Below are 23,471 nucleotides of genomic sequence, written 5' to 3' on the forward strand. Positions count from 1 at the left end.
CAGTCCCGTTCTTTATGCAGCAAAGCCAAGCAAAGATTACAGAAGCCAAATATAGCGGTTATGCTAACAGTTAAGAAACTCCCTTATCGCTACTGTTGTTACGAGTAAATCCCTGCCACCCAGCCTTGCACCCCCAACTCCACAACCTCCTCCCGGGGAACGGTGCCTCGCCCGCCCCACTCCAGTCCCACTCAGGGACCCTTCCTCTACTGTCTTCCCCACGGCACCACAGGCCGCATCGCTCCCTTGTGGCCTGCCACAGACTGAGGGCGTCAGTGAGGGATCGTTGGCCCCCGGCCTCGCAACGCCAAACACAAACCTAATATGCTATGGCCGTCCCCCAAAATGGCCAACAGTCAGTGACTGAGGACAGCGACCCTCTCACCTCCTCTCGCCAGCGTGTTCAGGGGTCTGCAAGCTCCAAGAGGGACAGCCTCGGAGGAGGCGGAGCTCGGGGGTCGGAGGCCGAGGGGCGGGGCCTGCTGGGCCGGGGGAGGGGCCTGCCGGACCGGGGGGAGGGGCCTGCTGGGCCGGGGCCGAACCCACGGACTGCCCGCTCAGAGGGGCGGGGCCTGCTGGGTCGAGGGGGCGGGGCCTGTCGGGCTGCAGGGCCGAGGGGCGGGGCCTATCGGCGCGCACTCCCGGAAGCGCTGCAGAGCCCGCCTTTCTAGAATCCCGGAGACGCGTTGCCGCCGCCACCGCCGCTGCCGCTCCCCGCCACCACTGCTGCCGCCATCCCCGCCCCCCTGAGCCTGTCATGCCGGTAAGTGGCTGCGCCGCCCCGCCTGCGTGGACCCAGGATCCTGGGCTTGTGACCTGGATGCACTGCCGCTGGGCCAGATGTCGCTTTTTCAAACGGCTAAGGCCGCGGCCGGAGCTGTTATTGTAGCTCGACCTTTCTCCCCCCACACCCAGATTGTGGGAGACTCCAGAAAACAGGATCCGAAATCTGGGGGGGCGGGCTGCAGAACCTGGACGCTGTGAGGCCCTTGGTGGCTGCCCACCCAAACCTTTCCGTGCAGCTCCGGGAAGTCGAGGCGCAGCGAGGGGACGGTCAGCCAGTGTGACCCAGAGACTGGCAGGCCAGCGGGATCAGCTCTTCCGCGTGGATGCTCTTCTCTGCCTGTGGAGCTGGCCTGGAAGAGCTCGGTGGGGGCTCGGGCCTCAGGAGCCACACGGATTTGCAGGCGTTCAGTGTTTCCTGCCCTTTGCCCGCGGGCGGGCTCTGCCTTCTTTGCAGGTCAGCACTGGAGGACCCGGAATGTGGACAATGCTTTTCAGTGTGCAGTAGCCACGTCCTCAGCCTGGGGCTATGTGGAGCAGCCTAGTAGCTATTGGGAAGGAATATGAAATACGAAAACTTGTAGGCCAATGCCTACACTGGTTCTGTAACTTCGTGTTCACTTGGTCTTACCACATTCTGTGATATCTTTTTTATGCAATTAGAATTGGAATGTACTCAGTTCGGACCCCACAAGTTGGTGTCCTGGACCCCACAAGTTGGTGTCCTGGACACAGCCACCTGAGCCACCGCCTGTTGCCTCCCAGGGCTGCACAGCAGAAAACTGGATGGAATATTGCAGCCAGCACTCAAGCCCATGCATTCCAGAATGGAACGAAGGTCTTCCAAGTAGCATTTTCTTAAATTTATTTTACTTTTTGATTGGAAAGGCAAATATACAGAGAGAAGGAGATACAGAGAGCAAGATCTTCTGTCTGCTGATTTACTCCTCAAGTGCCCACAATGGCCAGAGCCAAGCTGATCTGAAGCCAGGAGCTTCTTCCAGGTCTCCCACATAGGTGCAGGGTCCCAAGGCTTTGGGTCATCCTTGACTGCTTTCCCGGGCCACAAGCAGGGAGCTGGATGGGAAGTGGAGCAGCCGGACCACAGACCAGTGGCCATATGGGATCCTGGTGGATGCAAGGTGAGGATTTAGTCACTAGGATGCCGTGCCATATGCCTTTTACCCACTCCACTTTTACACAAGAAATACAGGAACTTCAGTGGTTGGCATTGTAGTGCAGTGGGTTAAGCCATTTGATGTGGCAGGCATCCCACATCAAAACTCTTCTTTGATCCCAGCCACTTCCTGTCCAATTCAGATCCCTTCCAATGTGCCTGGGAAGGCAGTGCAGGATGGCCCAAGTGTCCCAGGCTTCTGCCACCCACATGGGAAACTCAAATGGAGTTCCTAGCTCCTGGCTTCAGCTTGGCCCAGCTGGGCTGCAAATGGTCATCTGGGGAGTGAACCAGCTGGTGGAGGATCTCACTGACACCCTACCTTTCAAATAAATAAATGAATCTTTTAAAAGAAAGAGGGAAATGAATTTGGTAGATAAAAGGTAAAAATGAAAAGCTAGGTAACTTATTTAAGATCATGTAGCAGTTGGTTGCTGGCCTGACCAGGTAGGACCTGCTGAACAAAAGCATTCTCAGCCACTTGGGAGGAAGTTTGTCTCCTAGTTGCATTCTTGAGGTCTTGATCAAGGTCACAGTGTTTAGCACTGGGCTCTCAGGTGTCAGCTTTCTGTGACTGTACCCCAGGAGAGTACTCAGAGGTGTCCCTTGGAGCCCCATTGTCTTAGCAGCCTGTCTTTGAGAACCTGAGGCCCTCTAAGAAGAGCTGTAAACATCTTGGATATCATTTTCCTGAGGTTTTGCCAGGTACCTTGAGGCAGGTAGCACTCAGATTGGACAAAGAATGAGCCATACCAGTTGAGCAGGTCTACCCGTGGCAAGGTTTGAAGTAAGCAATGAATCACCCTGGGTCTGGAGAGAGTGGGTCACCAGGTGGTTTGAGGAGGGTTCCTGTAAAGAAAAGACCAGTTTGAGGATCAAACAGTTTTGATCTGCCCACGGCGATTATAACAGACAAAAGATCCTCTTGAGCAGAAAATCCAAAGGAGGAGGGCCCCTTGACACCAGACCACAGGTGAGTGGCTGAAGGATCGCACGTTGACATCATTTTATCCAAGAAGCTTTTGTGTTTTCTTTTCAACACCTATGCATTGGTTTTTCAGGTGAGCATTTTTTTCAACTCCATGGTGCTGTATTTTTTTTCTTCGATTTGTTTTTGTTTTAACTTCATACCTGTTGTTGACTTTATTTCCTGACTTCTCATTTAAGGGAATGTATAGTGATGGTGTAATAGAGACTACCATATCCAGATGTGAAGATAACAATGCCATATGCATCCTCACTTCCAAATCAAAGATGGACTCCCAATGAAACTGTTGGGCTTATCTGGACAATGGGATGCTGGACTGTCTGACATTGTCTGTACCAGCAACGTCAGGGCACACTTAAATAACAAACTGAAGGAATTATAACTCCTTATGAAGGACTATGCTATTTTAACAGCACGGGGAAAATCAGTTGGGAGGGTGAGAGTTTGAGGTGGAGGAATCTCAGACTCTACAGAATTGTACCATAAAATACAAAATTAAAGAAAAAAAAGCAAAAAACTGGAGGAAGCAGAGTGGGCTGCCTGGGAGGTTTCTCAGGCCAATGCTGAAGAGCCCAGGGTTTTGAGCCCAAAAACCGCGGTAAAAAAATCTTTGCCCACATTGCGTTACCTTGGTCTTCTTGTCTGTAGAATAGGAATTAGAAGCAGGGAATCCCAGGACTACTGTTCGCTAGCGTGACAGGAAAGAATGCCAGCAGCTTGCACGGGTGCTTCAAAACAGAATAATGGAATGGAAAGATGAGTTGGTTTTGGGGCAAGACAGCTTTGAGATTCATGAAGATTTTCCCTAACATGTCTATACATTATTTCCATGTATTTTCTGAAGATCCCCCGACTCCGCTGTGTATAACAGCACAGTTACTGGAAAGATGAGGCTTCAAGAGATGAGGGTTCTTGTGCAGTTTAGATACTGAAATTGAAAAGACTGAGTGCAGCCTGGCACAGTAGCCTAGTGGTTAAATCCTTGCCTTACATGTGCCGGGATCCTGTCTGGGCGCCCATTTGTGTCCTGGCTGCTCCTCTTTCCCTTTCAGCTCCCTGATTGTGACCTGGGAAAGCAGTAAAAAAACAACCCAAATACTTGGGACCCTACATCCCTCCTCCCATGCGGGGGACCCGGAAGAAGCTCTTGGCTCCTGGCTTCAGATCGGCCATTGCGGGCACTTGGGGAGGAACCAGCAGATGGAAGATCTTTCTCTCTGTCTCTCCTTCTCTGTGTAAATCTGACTTTCCAATAAAAGTAAATAAACCTTTAAAATTTTTAAAAGGTACAGGAATGCTTGGTTCCTTCCTTTTATAGTTGCTGTGACTGGGGCTGAAAGATAGGTTGCTGGTGAGTTCGACCCGAGCCCAGTTTTGCCCAGGCTCTCTGGCTCTGTCTTGTCCCCTGAGTGGGCCTACGTGCTGCTGCAGTGTGAGTACGTCTGTTATTTGACTCATGGTTCCCCACTGTTTCAGAAACACGAGTTCTCTGTGGATATGACCTGTGAGGGCTGTGCTGAGGCCGTCTCTCGCGTCCTCAACAAGATGGGAGGTGAGTGAGTTGCCAGCATGTGGGAGGCTGGGGAGACACAGGTGCCCATAGGTTCTAATGCGTGTGGATGTGGCTGGAGGGGTGGACTGTGAGCTGCTGATAGAAGTGAAACTAAAATGTGTTGAGTCACTAGCATGTTCCAGGTACTGTGGGCCACATGGCCAGCTCAGGAGCAGTCTCCCCCACCTCCGTTTTCAACAGGAGCAAGCTGAAGTTCAGGGAGGCTAAGTATTTTGGCCTATACAGGCCAACCCAGGAGCTCTGGAGGGACTCATTAATATGTTAGCGATCCACTTGAGTGTCATTTTCTGTGAAAGATATTTAAAATGATAACAATTTTGAAAATCTTGTTTTGAACCAGTCATTTGCATAACTCATAAAGCACCTCTTTTGGATGTGTTTGGAAAATAAACACTCTCCTCCATCCCCCTCATTTCATAGTCAGGGAACTGGGCCCTCTCTAGGGGGAGGGCTCAGTGCTGATGGCTGGGCTGCGATCAGAAATCTGGTAGAGCCAGGGCCCAGTCTGGCTTACAGTATGTCCCTTTTTAAAGCCCTCTGGAGTGATAGGGCCAAGTTTCCAGATGACTTCCATGTGGCTATGATCTCACTAGTGGTCTTCCGAGCTGTACTTTCCATCTCTGCAATGGGAACATTGATGCTGATGTCCCAGAGGGGAAGTGACTTGCCAGGCCTGAGAAGTGGGAGCTGAATTTGAAAGCACATGGAACGGTGGAAAGGAGCAGCTGCTGCCTCGTCCCCTGAGTGTGGCTGTCCTCGCTCGGGCCTGGGCTTCCCCCGCTGTGTGCAGAGTGGCAACGTCAGTGCAGATCAGCTTTCACGGTGTAACATGTCGTGGCATAGACAAATCCTCGTGCTGTGGATGGAGAAGGGCAGGCGTGCTCTTTTTCTGATGGCTCAAGGACTCCTGCCTGGAACTCCAGGCTTCAGGGAACACAGTTTGAAATCCACTGTGTTTGGTCTAGTCCTTCTTCCAGCTCTATGGTGTGACCGGAATCAAGGGAGATCCTCCTGACACCAACAACCTAAGTCCACAAAGGACACCCAGCTATGTCCCCTCTTGGGTATCCATTCTGTGCAGATTGAAAGATTATGACCAGATTCTGCCTCACCTGATTGTTCAGGCCCTTTGACGACTGCTTGAGGAGCCACCTTAGAGCCTCAGCAATTTCCACACCACCTTTCACTGCTCTCCCTGCGTGGGTGATATCTGAGTAGGGTCCAAAGGGTTTCTGAGTTACTGGGGAGCACTTTGCTGGGCTTGAGAAGTCACAGACTGCTTGATGGCTCACACAGCTGGGAAGACCAACGAGGCTGCCCAAGCCCGACCCCCGCACGGACCACGCTGAGGTTTACCTGTCCAGGACCCACCCAGCTAACCTAACAAGGAAGTAGAAGCGTGGGCCTACAGCTTACCAAAGGCTCTCTCTTTGCATCCCTTTTGTTGTTGTTGTTGTTGTTTGTTTGTTTTTTAGATATATATATATTTGTTTGAAACATAAGAGTTAGAGAGAGAGGAAGGAGGGAGGGAGAAGGGGAAAGGGAGCATGTGAAGCCACTACGTGACTTCCACATCCCATGTGAGTGCTGGTTCGAATCCCACTTCCTGGGAAAGCAGCAGAAGATGGCCCAAGTCCTTGGGCCTCTATAGCCACATGGGAGTCCTGCATGAAGTTCCAAGCTTCTGGCTTTGGCCTCGTCCAGCCCTAGCTGATGTGGCCAATTGGTTAGTTAGCCAGTGGATGGAAGATTTCTCTCTTACTATCTCTGTGTAATTCTGCATTCAGACTCAAACCTGTGCTCTGGTATGGGATGCCATTGATACAGGTAGTTTAATTTGTAGTACCACAACACAAGCCCTCTCCCTGTATTCCTTTTTTTTTTTAATTTTTAAAAAAGATTTATTTTTATTGAAAAACCAGATAGGAGGAGAGACAGAGAGGAAGATTTTCTGTCTGATGATTCACTCTACCAGGACTGCAGTGGCCAGAACTGCGCCAATCTGAAGCCAGGAGCCAGAAACTTCCTCCGGGTCTCCCACATGAGTGCATGGTCTCAAGGCTTTGGGCCGTCCTTGATTGCTTTTGCAGGCCACAGGCAGGGAGCTGGATGGGAAGTGGAGCTGCCGGGATCAGAACCTGCACCTATATGGGATCCCAGGGCGTGCAAGGCGAGGACCTTAGGTGCTAGGCTACCACGCTGGGCTCCCTCCCTCTGTATTCTTTCCTCAAGAGACTGGACCCTCCCATGTGCCACTAGAGGCCCTTAAAATGACATGGCATTTTAGAAGGCAATTTTGCACTGCTAGCATTCAGAACGTACCAGTCTGTTGTTTTCTCCACAATTTCTGTTCTTACATATTATGGCCGGTTTAAGCCGCCACTGGGCTGGTGTGATACAGCAGTTACGCAGCCTGTAAGAGCAGCATCCCATATGAGCTCCCATTTGAGTCTCAGCCCTTCTGCTCCAAGCTCCTGGCTGTGGTTTTGCTCGGCCCTGGAAGTGGCAGCCACTTGGGGAATGAACCAAGGGATGAAAGTTTTCTTTGTCTCTCTCTGTCCCTCGCCTTCTTTCTCTGTAACTCTACCTTTCAAGCAAATAAATATTCTTAACTGGATGTGTATAGAGCATTACTGTAATAACAGAAGCTCAGTGTGCAGTATGGGACATTCACTCTGTGTACCTGTTAAGTAAGTCCACGTGTGCTAAGAAATCAATGGAGTCTGGAAGTTGCAGAGTGAACTGTTAGCAAAACCTGCTTCCAAAGCGTGATGCCGCAGGGAGTTATTTTTCATTCACATGTGGCCAGGAGGCTAGAGGCCTAACTGTTCACAGTGATCTCTGGGGGAATCTCACATGAACTTGCTTCTTTAGAAAATTATATATCTGTTGGGCCTTCAAGGCGGCGTGGCCTAGCGGCTGAAGTCCTCGCCTTGAAGGCCCGGGGATCCCATGTGGGCGCCGGTTCTGGTCCCAGCAGCTCCACTTCCCATCCAGCTTCCTGCTTGTGGCCTGGGAGAGCAGTCGAGGACGGCCCAATGCATTGGGACCCTGCGCCCGTGTGGGAGACCCGGAGGAGGTTCCTGGTTCCCTGCTTCGGATCGGCGTGCATCGGCCTGTTGCGGCTCGCTTGGGGAGTGAATCATCGGACGGAGGATCTTTCTCTCTGTCTCTCCTCCTCTGTGTATATCTGGCTGTAATAAAAATGAATAAATCTAAAAAAAAAAAAAAAGAAAATTATATATCTGTGTTACTTTTGCTATTAAAAAAAAAAGACATAAACCCTAGTCTGTAGCAGGGATTAGCAAACTCCAGTGCCGATGAACCAGACCTAGAATGAGTCTTAGGTTTTGAAAGAGTGGTCGTAACATACACTCATGTAAGATGGGGCAGCGGTAGCCAAGACGTGACTGTGCTGTGCGGCCCCGTGCGATGCACAGGAATGGGGAGGGCAGCGGGTTGTGGGAAATGATTTAGGAGCCTGAAACTCTCTCCTTGCTGTTCCTGGGAGGGTCTCGCTTCCTCTGCCCACACCCCACTTCCTCTTCCTGCAGGACTGGAGTTTAACATTGACCTCCCCAACAAGAAGGTTTGCATCGAGTCTGAACACAGTGTGGATGCCCTGCTGGCAACCCTGACGAAAACAGGAAAGACCGTGTCATACCTCGGCCCCAAGTAGCCGGAACCTGGAGCCCCAGCCCACAGGATGGACCAAAGGGGGCAGGTGGGTGAGGCCCTAGCATTCTCATCAGGGTTACACCTTGGCCTTGCAAAGCTGAAGTACAGCAGGAGAGTACCCTGGAGCGTTAAGAATATTCCACCATTGACTAATGCAGATGTTAAGTTCAGAGGCCCTGACAGCCCCTTGTAAGGAGACAGGATACTGTGTGGATGGAGTGTTTCACGTGCAGCGAGGTTGAAGCTTGGCGTGTGTGATCCAAGCAGCGCGCCTTTTGCCTTGGTAAGCTGGCTGTCCTTAGTGTAGTAGTTAGAATACCGCTTGAGATGCCCACATCCCACACTGGAGTGCTCTACGTTTGAATCCTGACTGTGCTTCTATTTCCTGCTTCCTGCTAATGTGCCCTGGGAGGCAGCAGAGAGGATGGCTTAGGTGGTTGGGTCACTCAGATCGCCTTCTTGGCTCCCACCTTGGGTTTGGTCCATCCTTAGCTGTTGTGTGTATTGAAGGGGGTGAACCAGCAGATGGGAGCTCTGTCTGTCTATTTGTCCCATCAGGACTGAAACCTACGGCCTGGGCCTTGTGCTCCTGAGCGCCGGGTGAGTGAGTTCAGATGTGGCCTCTCTCGCTCTCCACTTGGAACATCTCTCAACAACCCTAGCAGGGCCCATGCTCTGACTGGTGCAGAAATGTGTGTCTAAGCTGCACATTCCCTTGGGTCTAGCACAGCCAGGGAGGAAGTACAAGGCACTGTGCCAGCACCCTTCTCTCCAGCACAGGGAAGTTCTAGCTCACTGACGCAGCACTGCCTCACCTCAGCAGAGGGCACTCGTGATGCCCATCCCCACAGAGCACATCTGACCAGTAAATGACAGTGATTGACATATCCTCACCACCGTTAGAAATGGGACCCAGAGAGGGAAAGTGGCTTGACCAAAACACCCCTGGCAGGGGATGCAGAGGCAGGAAGACATGAAGGCATCCCGAGTTCGAGTTCGGTGCTGTGTTAGGTGGTAGGGTCCTGTGAGTGCGTCCCCAGGGAGCTCCCTGGGCAGAGGCCAGCTCTAACCGGCTGACAGGCCACGCCAGTCCCCTGCAGGTCTGGCTTCCTTCCTAAAGGTAGCTGTGTGCACCTCAGCCAAGGCAGTGTTCCATCTGTGTGGTGACATCTTGTGCGCTTGCATTTCTGTCCCACCTCCCAACACCCTGGGTACACCCCACATTTAGGAATGAACTCAGGGTGCATAATGAGGATTCTGGGATTCTAACTCCACTTCAGTACTGACTATACTTCATGTATGCCCAAGATTTGGGTTCTCTCTGTAAAAGGTAGTGAACACCACCTCCCTGCTGCTCTGCCTTGTGGGGTTCACTGCCATCCCCATGAATACAGAGGACCATCCACCACAGGAGGAAGACACAATTCCTACCGTGCCACATGGGAATCCCGTGCCACATGGATCCCCCATCCCGAGGCAGAGCAACTGGAGCCCCTCGTGTTTCCCGAGAAGCACTCCCACTCTCAGGCAGCCACGGCCTTGGAAATCTGTTTTAAGAGACTTCCTCGTGACCGACCAAAGGCAGATTTAAAACCCCGGGGAGTGTCTATGGGTTATGCAGTTATGTTCATCATCTGGCTGGTGTGTTTGCTCAAGTCTCTTGCCCATTGACTTCCCAGCATTCACTGAAAAGTGGACAGGGTCCTGTCAGCTGGGAGTGCCCCAGAGGCGGCCCGCAGCAGTGATCGGCTCCATAAGGTTAATGGGTTGTGGGCAGGAGCAGTGGACAGGGCTTCAGGTCCAGCTACTGCACCCTGGATCTCCCTCCTCACCTCCCCATCCCCGGGTGCGTCACACATTTGCTGCTTTTGTAATGTGGCCATGTACTCAGCAGATGGCGCCTGTGTTCCACTTAACTGTTCATCTTTCGTAGGACGCCGCTCCTCCCCGTGACTTCCAGAAGGACTTGGAACCTGCCATCCTGCTCAGCGGTGGGAGTTCCCATGGAGACCCTCATTTAACTCGCTGCTTCCTGGCTTCTCTGCAATAAAATCTAGCTGCTTTGTTGGGGTTCGGGTGTCTTGCGTGGTTTTTTAAAAATGATTTTAATTGATTTGAAAGACAGGGTGACCCCAGGGGTGGGGGTTCCATCCACTGGTTCACTCCCCAAATGGCTGCAGTAGCCAGGACTGGACCAGGCTGAAGTCTGGGGCAAGGAACTACATTCGGGTATCTCTTATATATATAGCAAGAACTCAAGTGCTTGGGACATTATCCTCTGCTTCCCAAGTTCATTAACTATGAGCTGGATAGGAAGTGGAGTAGCCAGGACCTGAACTGGTATGGGTGTCCCACATGGGTCTCCCATGTGGGTACAGGGTCCCAAGGCTTTGGGCCATCCTTGATTGCTTTTCCAGGCCACAAGCAGAGAGCTGGATAGGAAGTGGCGTTGCTGGGATTAGAACCGGCGCCCATATGGGATCCCAGTATGTGCCAGGTGAGGACTTTAGCCACTAGGCTACAACGCTGGGCCCAAGATTTCAAAATTTTACAACGGGGATATCTGAGCACCCAGCCCCATAGTCATCAGGGCTAGGTGAGGTCCTTCAACATCCTTTATTATTTTTTTCCCAATCAACAGAAGGGAAACCACAGCAGGAGGCTGTCCCGGGGGAAAGGGCCTTCACTGATCTTGGGGTGGAGATGGTTGTCAGTGCAGCGGCATCTTCTCGCAGGTGCACCTGCCGGCCAGCTGGCAGAGGGACCGCCCAGTGGTGCGGCTTCACAAAGCCGCAAGTGGAGGGGTGCAGCGTGAGTGTACAGTGACCTCCAGCTGTTTCCCAGGAAATCCCAGATGCTGCCCTGTTTGACACCTGCATTCTTGATGGTGTTACTGGGCTCCACCTTAAGGGTGATTGGCGGGGTCTTTACAAAATTCTGGATCTTTGCTCCACCTCATTTGTTGTAGAGAAGGAGCTTACATTTCCTTTAGACCGAAACACTTTATGGTTATGGAGAGAGGAAAAGGCGTGTTCTGAACATCTTTGAGGCCACACCTAAGAAAATCACCCTTTCTGTTTTTTGGGCACTGTTGAGGGGCTGGGCGCCCAGTGGTGCTGGATACTGCAGCAGGACATTGTTCAGCACTGGCCAGCCATGACCTTGGTCCAGTCTCCTAATCTCTCTCAATGACAGTTGCTGTATCGGTGTCATACATAATACCTGAGCCTCAGGGAATTTGGTAAGTAAGATTTAAGTTAGACTCATCTGGTGTGTGAGCGTAATTTTGGTTCCGTTATGAAAGTACCAAGCAAGTCTCAGTCAAGTCGACCTGTGGCCCCTGGGAGCACGCCATTACCTTCTGTTTGCCAGCAGAGGGCAGTGTCTTGCTTTTTGCCACGGGAAAGTTTCCGGGGCGGGGCGGGGGGGGGGGGTTGGGGGTTGGGAAGGGTTTTTGTTTGTTTTGCCATTTTGGGTTTCCCCAAGAGCCCTGGCTGGCAGGTCTACTTGGAAAGCCCAAAGATAGGGCCACAAATGCCTCTGAGGGTGAGTTCCTTCACTTCCTACTCTGGGGCTGAAATCTACATTTCCAGTTTGAGGCTCTTGGGGACCCAGAGAGGGAGGGTGTGTCAGCAGCTCAGCTAACTGTGCCATGAAGTCACACCACAGAGGGCAGGTGGAGTGGGCAGCAGAGGGATCCTCATTCAGGGGCTTTCTGCAGGCCCTGGCCCCAACCCACCTTCCCAGGGCTTTCCAGCCCTTGCTGTTCGCGGGGTACTCCCTTGGAAACAGAACGATCGCATCACAGCCTCCCTCCCAGCTCCAGTCTGGGCAGACAAATTCCTTTCCCTCCCTCACATACCACAGCCTCCATGAACCCTCAACAACTGGAAGTAATTTGTTTCTCCTCTTAGCTTGCCAAGCATTTATCTTGCAGGCTTTGGTGTTGTGGCAAAGGCTTTGTCCACGTGTATTTCCTGTCCTGCAGGATAAGCCAGGCATCTCTCCCTGACTCCCCCACGGAACAGGCACACAGGGTGTATTGCATGGCTATTCAGCACACACGGCCGTCACTCTGCCTTGAAGCCCTCTGCACCTGGTCTTCCTGAGACAGAAGAGGACAGACCATGGTGGTGCTCCGTAGGTGTTTGCTGAATTAATCCTGTGGAGGAGGTGAGAGGAAGAGAGATAGGAAGAATATGCTACTTACTGGCTCACTCCCCAAATGGCTGTCCCCAAATGGCTGTAATGGCTGGGGCTGAGCCAGGCTGGAGCCAGGAGCGTCTTCCAGATCTCCCACATGGATGGCAGGGACCCAAATCCTTGGACCATCTTCTTCTGCGTTTCCCAGGTCATTAGCAGGGAGTTAGATTGGAAGTAGAGCAGCTGGCACATGAACCTACACCCGTATGGGGAGGTGACATCACACACAGCGGCTGTGCCTCTTACACCACAACACAGGGCTGTTGGTCATTTATCGCTGAGTGGTCTCTTCGTCCTTGGTGGACATATTCCAGGGCCTCCGGGGGAGGTTCCTGAAACCACAGATGGTTGTGAACCTGCTGCACAGGCATGCCATGATGGTGTGGTAACTTAGTAACAGACAGTGCGCACAGTGTGGGGACACTAGGTACTTGGGTGATGCCCATTCCAAGGGGAATATAGCAAGGTGGCACTGTGTTCAGTCATGCTGCACAGAATGATGTGCAATACATTTTTTAGGTTTTCAAAATTTTTTTTATATAAAGACAGATCTCTTATCCACCGGTTTACTTCCCAAAACGCTCATCACAGCCAGGGCTGGCCCAGGCTGGCCCAGGAATCTGTAACTCCATCTAGGACTCCCCTATGGGTAGTAGAGGCCCAACTACTTGTACCATAACCCATTCCTTCCAGGCACAGTAACAGAAAGTTGGATGAGAAACAGGGTGGTTGAGACTTGATACAGGATCCTGCCCTTACCAGTGGCAGCTTAACACACTGAGCCACAATGCCAGCCCCAGGAAAACCACAGACTATTCTGTGCAACTTATAATTCCTATCTGTAAAACAGGGATCATAATGGTTCTTGCCATGACTATTGAGAATGAAATCACGACCATGTGTCCGATTCCTGACAGCAGCAGTTCTACAAATAAAACTTTGTGTTTGGACAGAGTTTCACAGATATACAAAAATTCAATGGCTGAAAAACTTGGCTCTGCATCCTTGAGCCCTGGGAGACTACAGGAAGTAGAAATGGAAATGAAGGGTTGTGTCCTGAGAGGGGGAAGCTGTCATCCAAGTCACCACCCTTTGTGGCATTCCCCTTTAATTAGTGGCAGTCTCTTAAAAGAGAAAAAGAGCCACGGGTGTAATTTCTTAGGCGAGTCCGTCAGACCTCCTCTTCAGTTGCCATGTCTTTAGGGGACTTGTGGCCGCTTGGCTTTGGTGGACAAGTGTTCCAGTCTGCATCGGAAGACAGCGCAAGTCTGCGTGTCACCAGGGAAACCTCTGACTGCAGCCTCGACACAAGATGTAAAATAAAAGCCCGTGGAAGTAGGGCTGCCTTCCCTTTGTACACCTATCACACACTCCCAGAGTCTCGCCCTTTCGAATGCTAGGCCGAGCAGCAGGCTGCGTCCTGGGTAAGAACACGGGCTCTGTGGACACACTGTGCTTGCCAGCCGTGGGAGTTTGGGCAAGTTGCTCACTGTGCGGGACCTTGGTAGCCTCAAGCACAAAGTGGGAATAGAGAGTACATTCTTGGAGTGGAGTGAAAGTGTGCGTGGAGGCCTCAGCTGGGCTCCTATAGCTCTCAGCATGCACAGATGAAACCGGAAGTTCTGATTGCTCTGGCCTTCCTGTGCCTGCAGCTGGGTGTGTCCTGACCCAGGGGCATCCGCGGACCCTTCCCGTTGGTGGCATCTTACAGGTCTGTGCGCTTCCACACCCTGGACTGCTCACAGAGAATATTCCAGATACTGTCCCTTGGCCATTCATCAAGGACAGTTGTAAGTTGTCAGGCCCACCTGGTCACAAGCCTCTCGGTGGGGATGCCTTTTGCAAAGTGAGGCTGAGAACACAGAAAATGGCTAAGGCTTTCTGGCACCAAGGCCAAACCAGCTCCCAAGCTTCCCAGCACTGGGGAGGGGTGGGCGGAAACCAGAGAGTGCAGGGACGTCACTGGACGGGCTCTCCGATCTGCTCTCACCCGGTGGATGTGGCTCCAGGCTGCACCCGCCTCACAGGTCAAAGCACAAGCACCTGCCTTCTGTCTCACCCATATCAGATCCTGATTCATGCAAGGCGAGGACTTTAGCCACTAGGCTACCACACTGGGCCCTATTTTATTTATTTTAGTCAGAGTTACAGAAATACAGTAGGAAAGAGAGAGGTAAGTATATCCATTTGCTGGTTCACTTCCCAAATGATCACAATGGCCAGAGCTGGGCAGTCTGAAGCCAGGAGCCAGGAGATTCTTCTGGATCTCCCACATGACTGTAGGGGCCCAAGGGTTTGGGCCATCCTCCACTGCTTTCTCAGGACATCAACAGGGAGCTGGATTGGAAGTGGAGCAGCCAAGACTCAAACCAGTGCTCGTATGCAATGCTGGCTACACAAGAGGAGGATTAGCTTGCTATGCATGGCGTTGACTGCTCAATGATATTTTTTAAAAGATTTATTTTTTTACTGGAAAATCAGATATATATATATATAGAGGAGGTGAGACAGAGAGGAAGATCTTCCATCTACTGATTCACTCCCCAAGCGGCTGCAATAGCCAGAGCTGAGCTGATCCGGAGCCAGGAGCCTCTTCTTGGTCTCCCATGTGGGTGCAGGGTCCCAAGGCTTTGGACTGTCCTCAACTACTTTCCCAGGTCACAAGCAGGGAGCTGGATGGGAAGTGGAGCTGCCAGGACATGAACCAGTGCCTATACGGGTTGTCGGCACGTTCAAAGTGAGTACTTTAACCACCATGCTATCGCCCTGGGCCCAAAATGTTTATTTCTACTGATGATAGAGTGATCAACCCAGGCCCTTGCTGGAAGTCCTCTGTCCCAGGAAATCTTCCATTCTGGTCCCACCAGAATGGTCGTTAACCAAATTTAAGTTCCAAATACATATCAGACATATTCGACTAGGAGGTGGTAAATTTTAGCAAAACAAATAATGAGCTTGGTCTATATCCTGAAATGGAACCATTAACCAAATATTAACCAAATAAAACAGGATTATCTCAGAATTCTGGCTATTATTATTGGAAATGGCTCAGGCTTTTAAATAGCTGAATAGTATTCCATTGTATGGCTGCACCATCAGCTTACTGAACCTTTCCCCTCCTGATGAGGGAAACCTTTCATTTTCAGCCAGTGTTTTGCTTTAACAACCAGGTCTGCCATAAATGTCCTCATTTATATGTTCTGTAAACTGGGAAGTTCTACGTAATAATTTGTTTTGAAAATAAGGTCTTCCTGCTAAAAACAAAACTCAGAGAGCCACAGGATTAAAGACTCTTTTCATCCAGGGACTTGTATGGGCCTCTTTCTCTTCAGGTGACTCACTGGGCTGAGGATGACTTGAAAATGGGTTGACTGCCAGGGCCTTGGGAAGGAAGCCGAGGCAAAGCAGAGAGGCTTCCCGGGGTCCATGTGGGAGAAAAACAGCCCAGTGCTGTGGTTCCCAGCTTGGAAGGGCTTGTTTATCAAGGCTGGTGGGAGAGAGGAGTTGGCCAGGCTCGGAAGGGTCCAGTTGGCTGGGAGCAGACCCGAGAAACTGGAGCCATTCAGCTGTGTTCTAAAAAGGGCATGGAAAGGGAGGGAAAGCAGGTCCGGACACACACTGGGTGGCAGCTGGCTGGCCGGAGCTCTTGGCACATGAAGTCTGATGGCAGGCTGTGGGGCCCAGCCAGTCTCACCCCTGAGGAACCTACTCCAGAACAGGCAGCTTTAGATCAGTTCCGCAGTTGCTGCTTGGGGTTGTTAGGAATGGATTTTTACACTTTGGGATAGTTCAGTACTTTTCCAGAGACGTGGGATGCCTGGGCCAGAAAGGTGCTTTTCTAGCCACACTGTCTGCTCCGTGTGTATTCACACAGCCTCCAGCCATCCCAGGCACAGCAGTAGCACCTGCCAAACTCAAACGTTTTTGGTGAAACACAAGGTCTCCAAGTCAGAAAAGTTTCAGCAATGCAGGCCTGTTAAAAAACCTAACATGGGGTCTGGCATGATAGCGTAGTGGTTAAAGTCTTTGCCTTGAACGTGCCGGGATCCCATATGGGCACCGGTTCTAATCCTGGCAGCTCCACTTCCCATCCAGCTCCCTACTTGTGGCCTGGGAAAGCTGTCGAGGATGGCCCAATGCATTGGGACCCTGCACCCACGTGGGAGACCCAGAAGAGGCTCCTGACTTCAGATTGGCTCAGCTCTGGCCATTGTAGCTGATTGGGGGTGAACCATTGGATGGAAGATCTTCCTCTCTGTCTCTCCTCCTATCTGTATATCTGACATTGCAATAAAAATAAATAAATCTTAAAAAAAAATAATAATCTAACATGATGGCTTACTGTGGGAGTCTTCCAGGCCTTCACAAGCGTATATTCAATCTAAGAATTTTCAAAAAGGAAATGAAGGGATTTCTTACTTTTTTCCCAAATTTTTAGTGCTAGTAACATTTCATCTCTGCACCCCCAACCCACCCACCCAAACACACAGGAATGTCTTTGTTGACGTGCATCAGTTAGCTCTGATGCATAGAAACAAACAGGCCTGCCCTTTAAATATTAAGAAACAAAGCAGAACCAAAACCTCCAGGATGAGAGAGAGAGCTATGGAATTTGACTGACTTGGTGAACCATGGGAGAGCTCTTGGACACTGCCATGGCTCACTAAGGGTGGGGAACATCTGGCCTGCAGATCCTAGGAGACCCACAAAATCGTTTGGTCTGGCCCTGCCAAGGCAACTACTAGAGGAACTCAACTGCATAACAGGCTAATATATATAACAATTTCTTTTTCATCTTTGAAAGGCAGCAGTACAGAAAAAGCTACAAATGGTTGCAGTGGCTAGGGGTGGGCCAAACAGAAAGCAGAATCTGGGAGCTTCTTCCAAGTCTCCCTCGGAGTAAGGGTGCAAGCACTTGTGCTGCTTCCTGTTAGTTCCACAGGCACACTAGCAGGGAGCTCTATTGGAAAGTAGAGCAGCCCGGACACTAACTGATACTCACAAGGGATGCTGATGGCTTTGCCTGCTACACCACAGCTCCGGCCCCTAGCAGGCTAAATTTTAAACTGATGATTTTATTATGGCCCATGAAGGATGTTATAAATATCCAAATGGTCCTTGGCAGGAAAAAAAAAGAAAAAAAGGTTCTTCACCTATGTAAAAGGACAATGGGTGTTTTTCATGATATAAAGTGGTTGACTTTCATAAACATGAGATTCCTGAGCTGATCCAGACAGTGGCGTGAGATAGCAAAAAAAGCTTTGGTTTGCTCCAGGCCCATCTCTGCATCCTGCCTCTGGTCTCCAGAGCAGGGATGATTTCCCTTTCCACAGTATTCTCAGGGTTGGGGTGGGAGCTCTACGTGTCAGGCCTGGTGCGCAAAGCTCACTGGGAGAGGAGCCCCATTGCTGGGTTCCGAGCAAGTCTGAGAAGAACACGTCACCAGCTCGGCATCCCTGTTGTTTGGCCCTGTGCCTGACTCCACCTTTCCAGATGCATTCCTTTGGGCTACATTGCAAGCCATCTGGGAAGAACCTTTGCCAGGCTCCTTGACAGCCTTTTTCCCTGGACATTTGTGTGGAAAGAGCCAGATCTGATGTTTAGGCAAGAATAAAATGCCTTGAACTAGAAGCTGCATTTCCAAGTCTTTCCCTTCCTCCACTCATTGGACAAGACAACCAGCGCCTGGTATCTAGGGTTACACCCCACCCCAAAATGCACTGGAAAGTGAAATGTGATGGTGTCAGGGAGAACTGGATCCCTGGTCCACTTGGCCTCAGATAGGTCTTTCCTGAGGTGGGGGTGGGGCGGGCATTTGATGCAGCAGGTAGGCTTCCGCTTAAGGCACCCATGCTCAAACCTGGCTCAGCCCCTGGTTACGGACCCCTGCCGATGTACTGGGAGGCAGCTGGCTCACATGTTTGGATCCCTGCCACCCCGTGGGAGACCTGGGATGAGTTTTGGGCCCCTGGCATTGTTGAAATTTAAGAAATAAAGCAGTGGATGGGAGATTTCTCTCTTTCAAATTAAATAGAAAGATATTTAAGGGAAAAAAAAAGTTTTCTCCCTTGTCTACATACAAATATATAAAACTATCATGCGCTTTACCATAAATATACACAATTTTTATGGGTACATTGTTTTTTAGAAAAGAAACTCCCTTTACCCTCTGTAAAATGAGAGAGGCTGACTGTCTCAGGTAAGGGTTAGTTCTTTGATCAGAGGAAGCTTTCTGTTAAATAAAGTTCCAAGCAGCAGCCCCTTTAAAACAGACGCACGCGGTGTTTGGCCTACGTGTTGAAGAATGTTCTATCAACAACTTGGGAGTTTTGGCAAGTCAAGAGAGAGATGGCTTTCAGTAGGGACGGGGTAGGACAATTGGGGTGGGACACTGCATGCTTCTAGCACAGCTGCGAGAGTCTATTTCTTGACTTGGATGGTAATTACAAGTGAGTTCTCCTTAGAACTGGTTGGAAAGCTACAAAAATAGTCCAATTCTAATGCATTATCAAGTCAATCACCCAGCACACAAATATGTCAGCTGAGTTTGGCTGCAAAATGCCTAAAACCCCAAATATGAGGATACTCCCAAAAGTTTGTGGGAAAACAGAATTAAAAGATAGATTCATTTTAGCACAGATTAAAAAAAAAAAACCTGTGTAGTTTTTATAATACACATACTTTTCATGAACTTGAAGACCCCTAGATTTCAACTTCTTTCGCACTAAAATAAACTTATCTCTTTTGTATTAAAAAAAATCTTTTATTTCTTATTTGAGAGGCAGTCAGATAGGCAAAGATATTCCATTCTACAGATCTCCCAAGTAGCAGGGCTGGGCTGAGTTGAAGTTGAGGGCTTGGGAAACCCAGGTCTCCCTTGAGGGTGACAGGTGAATCCAGTAACTTGAGCATCATTGTCGCCTCCAGGAGTCCAGGAGGGGCAGGGAAACCTGGTGCTCTGAAGTGAAACACTTGGCTAAATGCCTGTGCTAAAGTTTTATCGTTTAATTCCATTCTACAGGGACCTCCTGAAGGACTCTCCTCGAGTGGCCTAAATTAAGGTAACATTTTGTATCTCTTCCACGGAACTGTGTTCTGGAGGAGGTCACTAGGTGTGAGGGAGTTAGCAGAGGTAACTCAGTGACAGGAGACACCCAAGTCCCATTCATCCTGCATCCGCCATCCTCTATGTGAGGTTTCCAGCCCACGGTCCATGGGGGCCCCTGGAGTCCCAGCATCACGTAGGTTTCAGAACACAAGAAGAAGCAAGAGAAGAGGAGGCACATCCCCTTGTCCTGGATGAATCCACAGCAGTCATTCCCACAGCTTCCCCTGGCATCCCACTGACCACATTTCAATGACATGGCCTTATCCAGCCATAAGGAAGGGTAGAAAACCCCAGTCTTTAACAGGAGTGACCTTGAACCCACCCAACGGCAGTTTCCACAGTCAAGGAAAATGGAATGGGTAGGTTTAGGGGACAACGAACAGACTGTGGTGCAATGCCTGGCTGGATTTTGGCCTCTGATCTGTTGACACTTGGTGTGTGGCCGGTGGAGGTGTGCTGGCCTTTCTTGGTCAGAATCTGCAATGTAGCTAGAGGTACACAAAGTGAAAGATGCCCTCATAGTTTGTGGAACTTTGCAGAATGTGAATCAGGAATTCCCTAAGAGCTTTAGACATTTTGAATTCTGTGGAGTTCCCATCCAGTGTAGGAAGTTTCTGAGGGCTTTCTCTCTCTCCTCTCTCTCTCTCTTTCTTTTTCTCTCGGCAGAGTGGGAGGCAGGCAGTGGCTGGCAGGCAGAGCCTTCTCTTTGCCTTCAGAACTAAGCACCAGGCTCATTGCTGGAGTCGGCACAGCCCCAGCCAGCCACCTTGGAAAGCTCTGTCATCAACTGTCTTCCCTCTGGGCTGGGTGTTCCCTTGAGAAGGTATGCTTTCCCTGAGGCCTTGGAAACTCAGGGTGTCCAAGCAGTGCCTGCTGCTGCTTAGCAGGGAGTGGCTCAGACATTCCTTGTAGAGTTGTGGAGACTCCCATTGTAGACAGGTCTGCTGCCCCTGATTCACGCCTTTATTCTTAGGGAAGGCATCCATCCAGAGAGGCTGAGAGATTCACTCGAAGTGCCCAGCAACGTACATCAGGGTGGCACCTGGTATAGCTTGTTCTGGTGCTTTCCAATGCACCATCCCTGGGCAAGTTTGAAACGTACTCTCTGGGGCTGGTGCCATGGTGTAGCAGGCTATTCTTCTGACTGTGGCATGGGGATCCCATATGGGTGCTGGTTCCATCCCTGGATGCTCCACTTTCTGCTCCCTGCGTGTGTCCTGGAAGAGCAGCAGAAGATGGCTCAAGTTCTTAGAGCCCACATAGGAGACTCAGAAGAAGCTTCTAGCTCCAGAACTTTCTTAAGTTTGTCATTTTTTTTACATGTTTTATTTGTTTGAAAGAGGGAAAGACATACATTACACACAGAGATTTTCTATCTATTGGTTCACTCCCCAGACAGCTGTGATAGCCAGGGCTGAGTCAGAAACCAAGAGCACCTTCCACGTTTCCCATGTAGGTGGGAGGGTCCCAAACACTAGAGCCATCTTCTGCTATTTTTCTCAGGCTTTTAGAAGGGAGCTGGATCAGAAGAGGAGCAGCTGGGAAATGAACCAGCACCCGTCTGGGATGCCCATGCCACAGACAGAAGAATAGCCTGCTAACCATGGCACCAGCCCCAGTGAGTACGTTTCATTGACATTGCAGGCGGCGGCATCACTCGCTATGCCACAACTCTGGCTCCTCATTATTTTATGGGTGAAGACACTTCAACTCACATGGGAAAATTATTCAAAAGCCCAACTGTTACTCAAAGTAGATCAGAATTTGTATCTGCATAGTGCACCTACAGAGCCTTCAGTTGAACCTCTAAGCTAAGACCAAATGCTCTCAAGGTGCCTGGCACTCCCTGGATATCACACCCTTTGCCCCACTTTCATTCTCCTCAATCTCAAGGAGTTTGGTGTTCTGGCCCTGAGATGTGGACATAAAATTTTCCTCTGACCAGAAGCCTGACCTGTCGATGAGGTGATGGCTGGTGCTGGTATGTGTAAGGACATTTACTCTGCCTGTCTGCGTGTGGCCATCCAGCAGTGCTAGGACTTGTGGAGGTGCTGCCCTTGGAGAAGCGGGGACATCAGCCTTCCCAGAGGCCGCGGTGGCGTAGGGCTTGCTCTATAGCCACAGGGTCCTCCAGCCCAGCTGCTCAGGCTTCCCAGAGCCCTAAGCACAAGGGGCTCTGCACCCCGCCTGGTGGTGGAAACAGGAGAGATGAGCTCATGGGCTCCAGGGGGGAAAATTTCTACAAAGATCCACAGCCAGGAGCTGACTGGGTCGTTATTCTGACAGCTCCTCTCAGAGGAACATGGCGGTGTGGATGGCAGCAGCCAGCTCAGAGGGTAGGGTGGCTGGGATCCAGGTTGGCCACACGCACAGGGAGGTCCCTGAGCAGAGCCCCCCAAGTCCTAGCTCATCAAGCATTTCCATCGGAGGTACAGGTATCCTACACAGCTATCCAACCCTTGTGCCAAATGCCTGTCGCACATCAATTGATCTTTATAACTTTTCAAAAAAGAATTATAAATTTTGAAATAATCATAGATTCATAAGAATGTGAAAAATACAGGCCCAGTGCAGTGGCCCAGTGGCTTAAGTCCTTGCCTTGAATGTGCCAGGATCCCATATGGGCACTGGTTCTAAAATCCCGGCAGCTCTGCTTCCCATCCTATAAAACTCCCTTTATCTAGTAGTTACACTTGACACACTTCTTCTCTAGCTAGTTTTGATCCAAGCCTATGGGGTGACTGTTACCATCTCCATTTTACAGATGAACAAACTGAGACCCAGAGAAATGAAATACTTTGCTCCAGGTTCCCAGTGATGTGGTGCTGAGTCAGACTTAGAATTCAGATCTTCCTGATTGAAAAGTTTGCTCCCACTCCCATGGATTCCTACCCTTCCCAAATCCCCTCCCTGACTCTCCAGAAGGAAGTCCTGAGGGACCCAGTGCTGCAAACAATGCAGCTGGCCGCCAGCCTCAGGGGCCCCGATTGCTCAACACGGAGAGCCTCCCGGCATTGCTTTGCCATGCAGTCAGCAGAACCACTTGTGTGACCCAGACAGCAGACCAGACAAGCCTCTGCGCCTTTCTGAAGCCAGCACGCCTTCTGCTTGCCCAAGTTCCCCTCTGCCTTTACCTCCTGCTTGGAGATCCCTCCTTGGCCAGAGACTCCTCCCCCACGTGAGCTGCCGAGTTCATGCAAGGTCCCCTCACAGTCAGAAACTGGGCTTGTGCTGAAAGTGATGGAAAACCCAGCCCCAGCCAGTGTAAACCCAAAGGTGTTTATGAGTGTGCAGAAAGGAAACAGAGGAAAGTAGGGCTCTAGGCCCATAGGCTCATACTCTGCCGTGGGGCCACGAAATCGCTCCAGCAGTTTTCATCTCATTTTGCATACAGCCCAGTCCCCTGTCACTGTGCAGCTCCTAGAGGATTTCATTCCACTGGGATGCCGCTTCATCTCAAGTTTGCCAACCAAGCTGGGAGAGGAGAGGAAAGGGCCAAGTCCTTCTCTTTTCCCAAGCTTTCTCAGAAGTGTCATCCAGGGAAACCATGTCACATGGCTGCCATACCCTGGGAGGAAGTGGAGGAGACTGAGTGTTTGGGGCTGGACGTGGCACTCCTGGAGCTCAACTAATTAGTGTCTTTTGATCGAGAAGATGAGAAGAATATAAAAGTCAATGTCCCGTGGGCCCGGCATGATAGCGTAATGGTTAAGGTCCTCGTGTTGAACACGCCCCGGGATCCCATATGGGCACTGGTTCTAATCCCGGTAGCTCCACTTTCCTTCCAGCTCCCTACTTGTGGCCTGGGAAAGCAGTCAAGGACAGCCCAAGCCTTGAGTCGCTGCACCCACATGGGAGACCCAGAAAGAAGTTCCTGGCTCCTGGCTTCGGATCGGCGCAGCAATGGCCGTTGTGGTCACTTGGGGAGTGATTCATCGGACGGAAGATCTTCCTCTCTGTC

General features: G+C 50.7%; 1 protein-coding gene across 1 annotated transcript; it reads left to right on the forward strand.

Moving 5' to 3' along the window:
- Positions 1-628: 628 nt before the first annotated feature.
- On the forward strand, positions 629-8,275 carry ATOX1 (antioxidant 1 copper chaperone). The gene is made up of 3 exons (XM_004587605.3): positions 629-763; positions 4,425-4,500; positions 8,076-8,275. The coding sequence occupies exons 1-3, from the start codon at positions 758-760 to the stop codon at positions 8,198-8,200; spliced, it is 207 nt and encodes a 68-aa protein (XP_004587662.1). The 5' UTR covers positions 629-757; the 3' UTR covers positions 8,201-8,275.
- Positions 8,276-23,471: the final 15,196 nt, after the last annotated feature.

The sequence above is a fragment of the Ochotona princeps genome, chromosome 19, assembly GCF_030435755.1.
Source record: "Ochotona princeps isolate mOchPri1 chromosome 19, mOchPri1.hap1, whole genome shotgun sequence".
In the NCBI taxonomy this organism is placed as follows: domain Eukaryota; kingdom Metazoa; phylum Chordata; class Mammalia; order Lagomorpha; family Ochotonidae; genus Ochotona; species Ochotona princeps.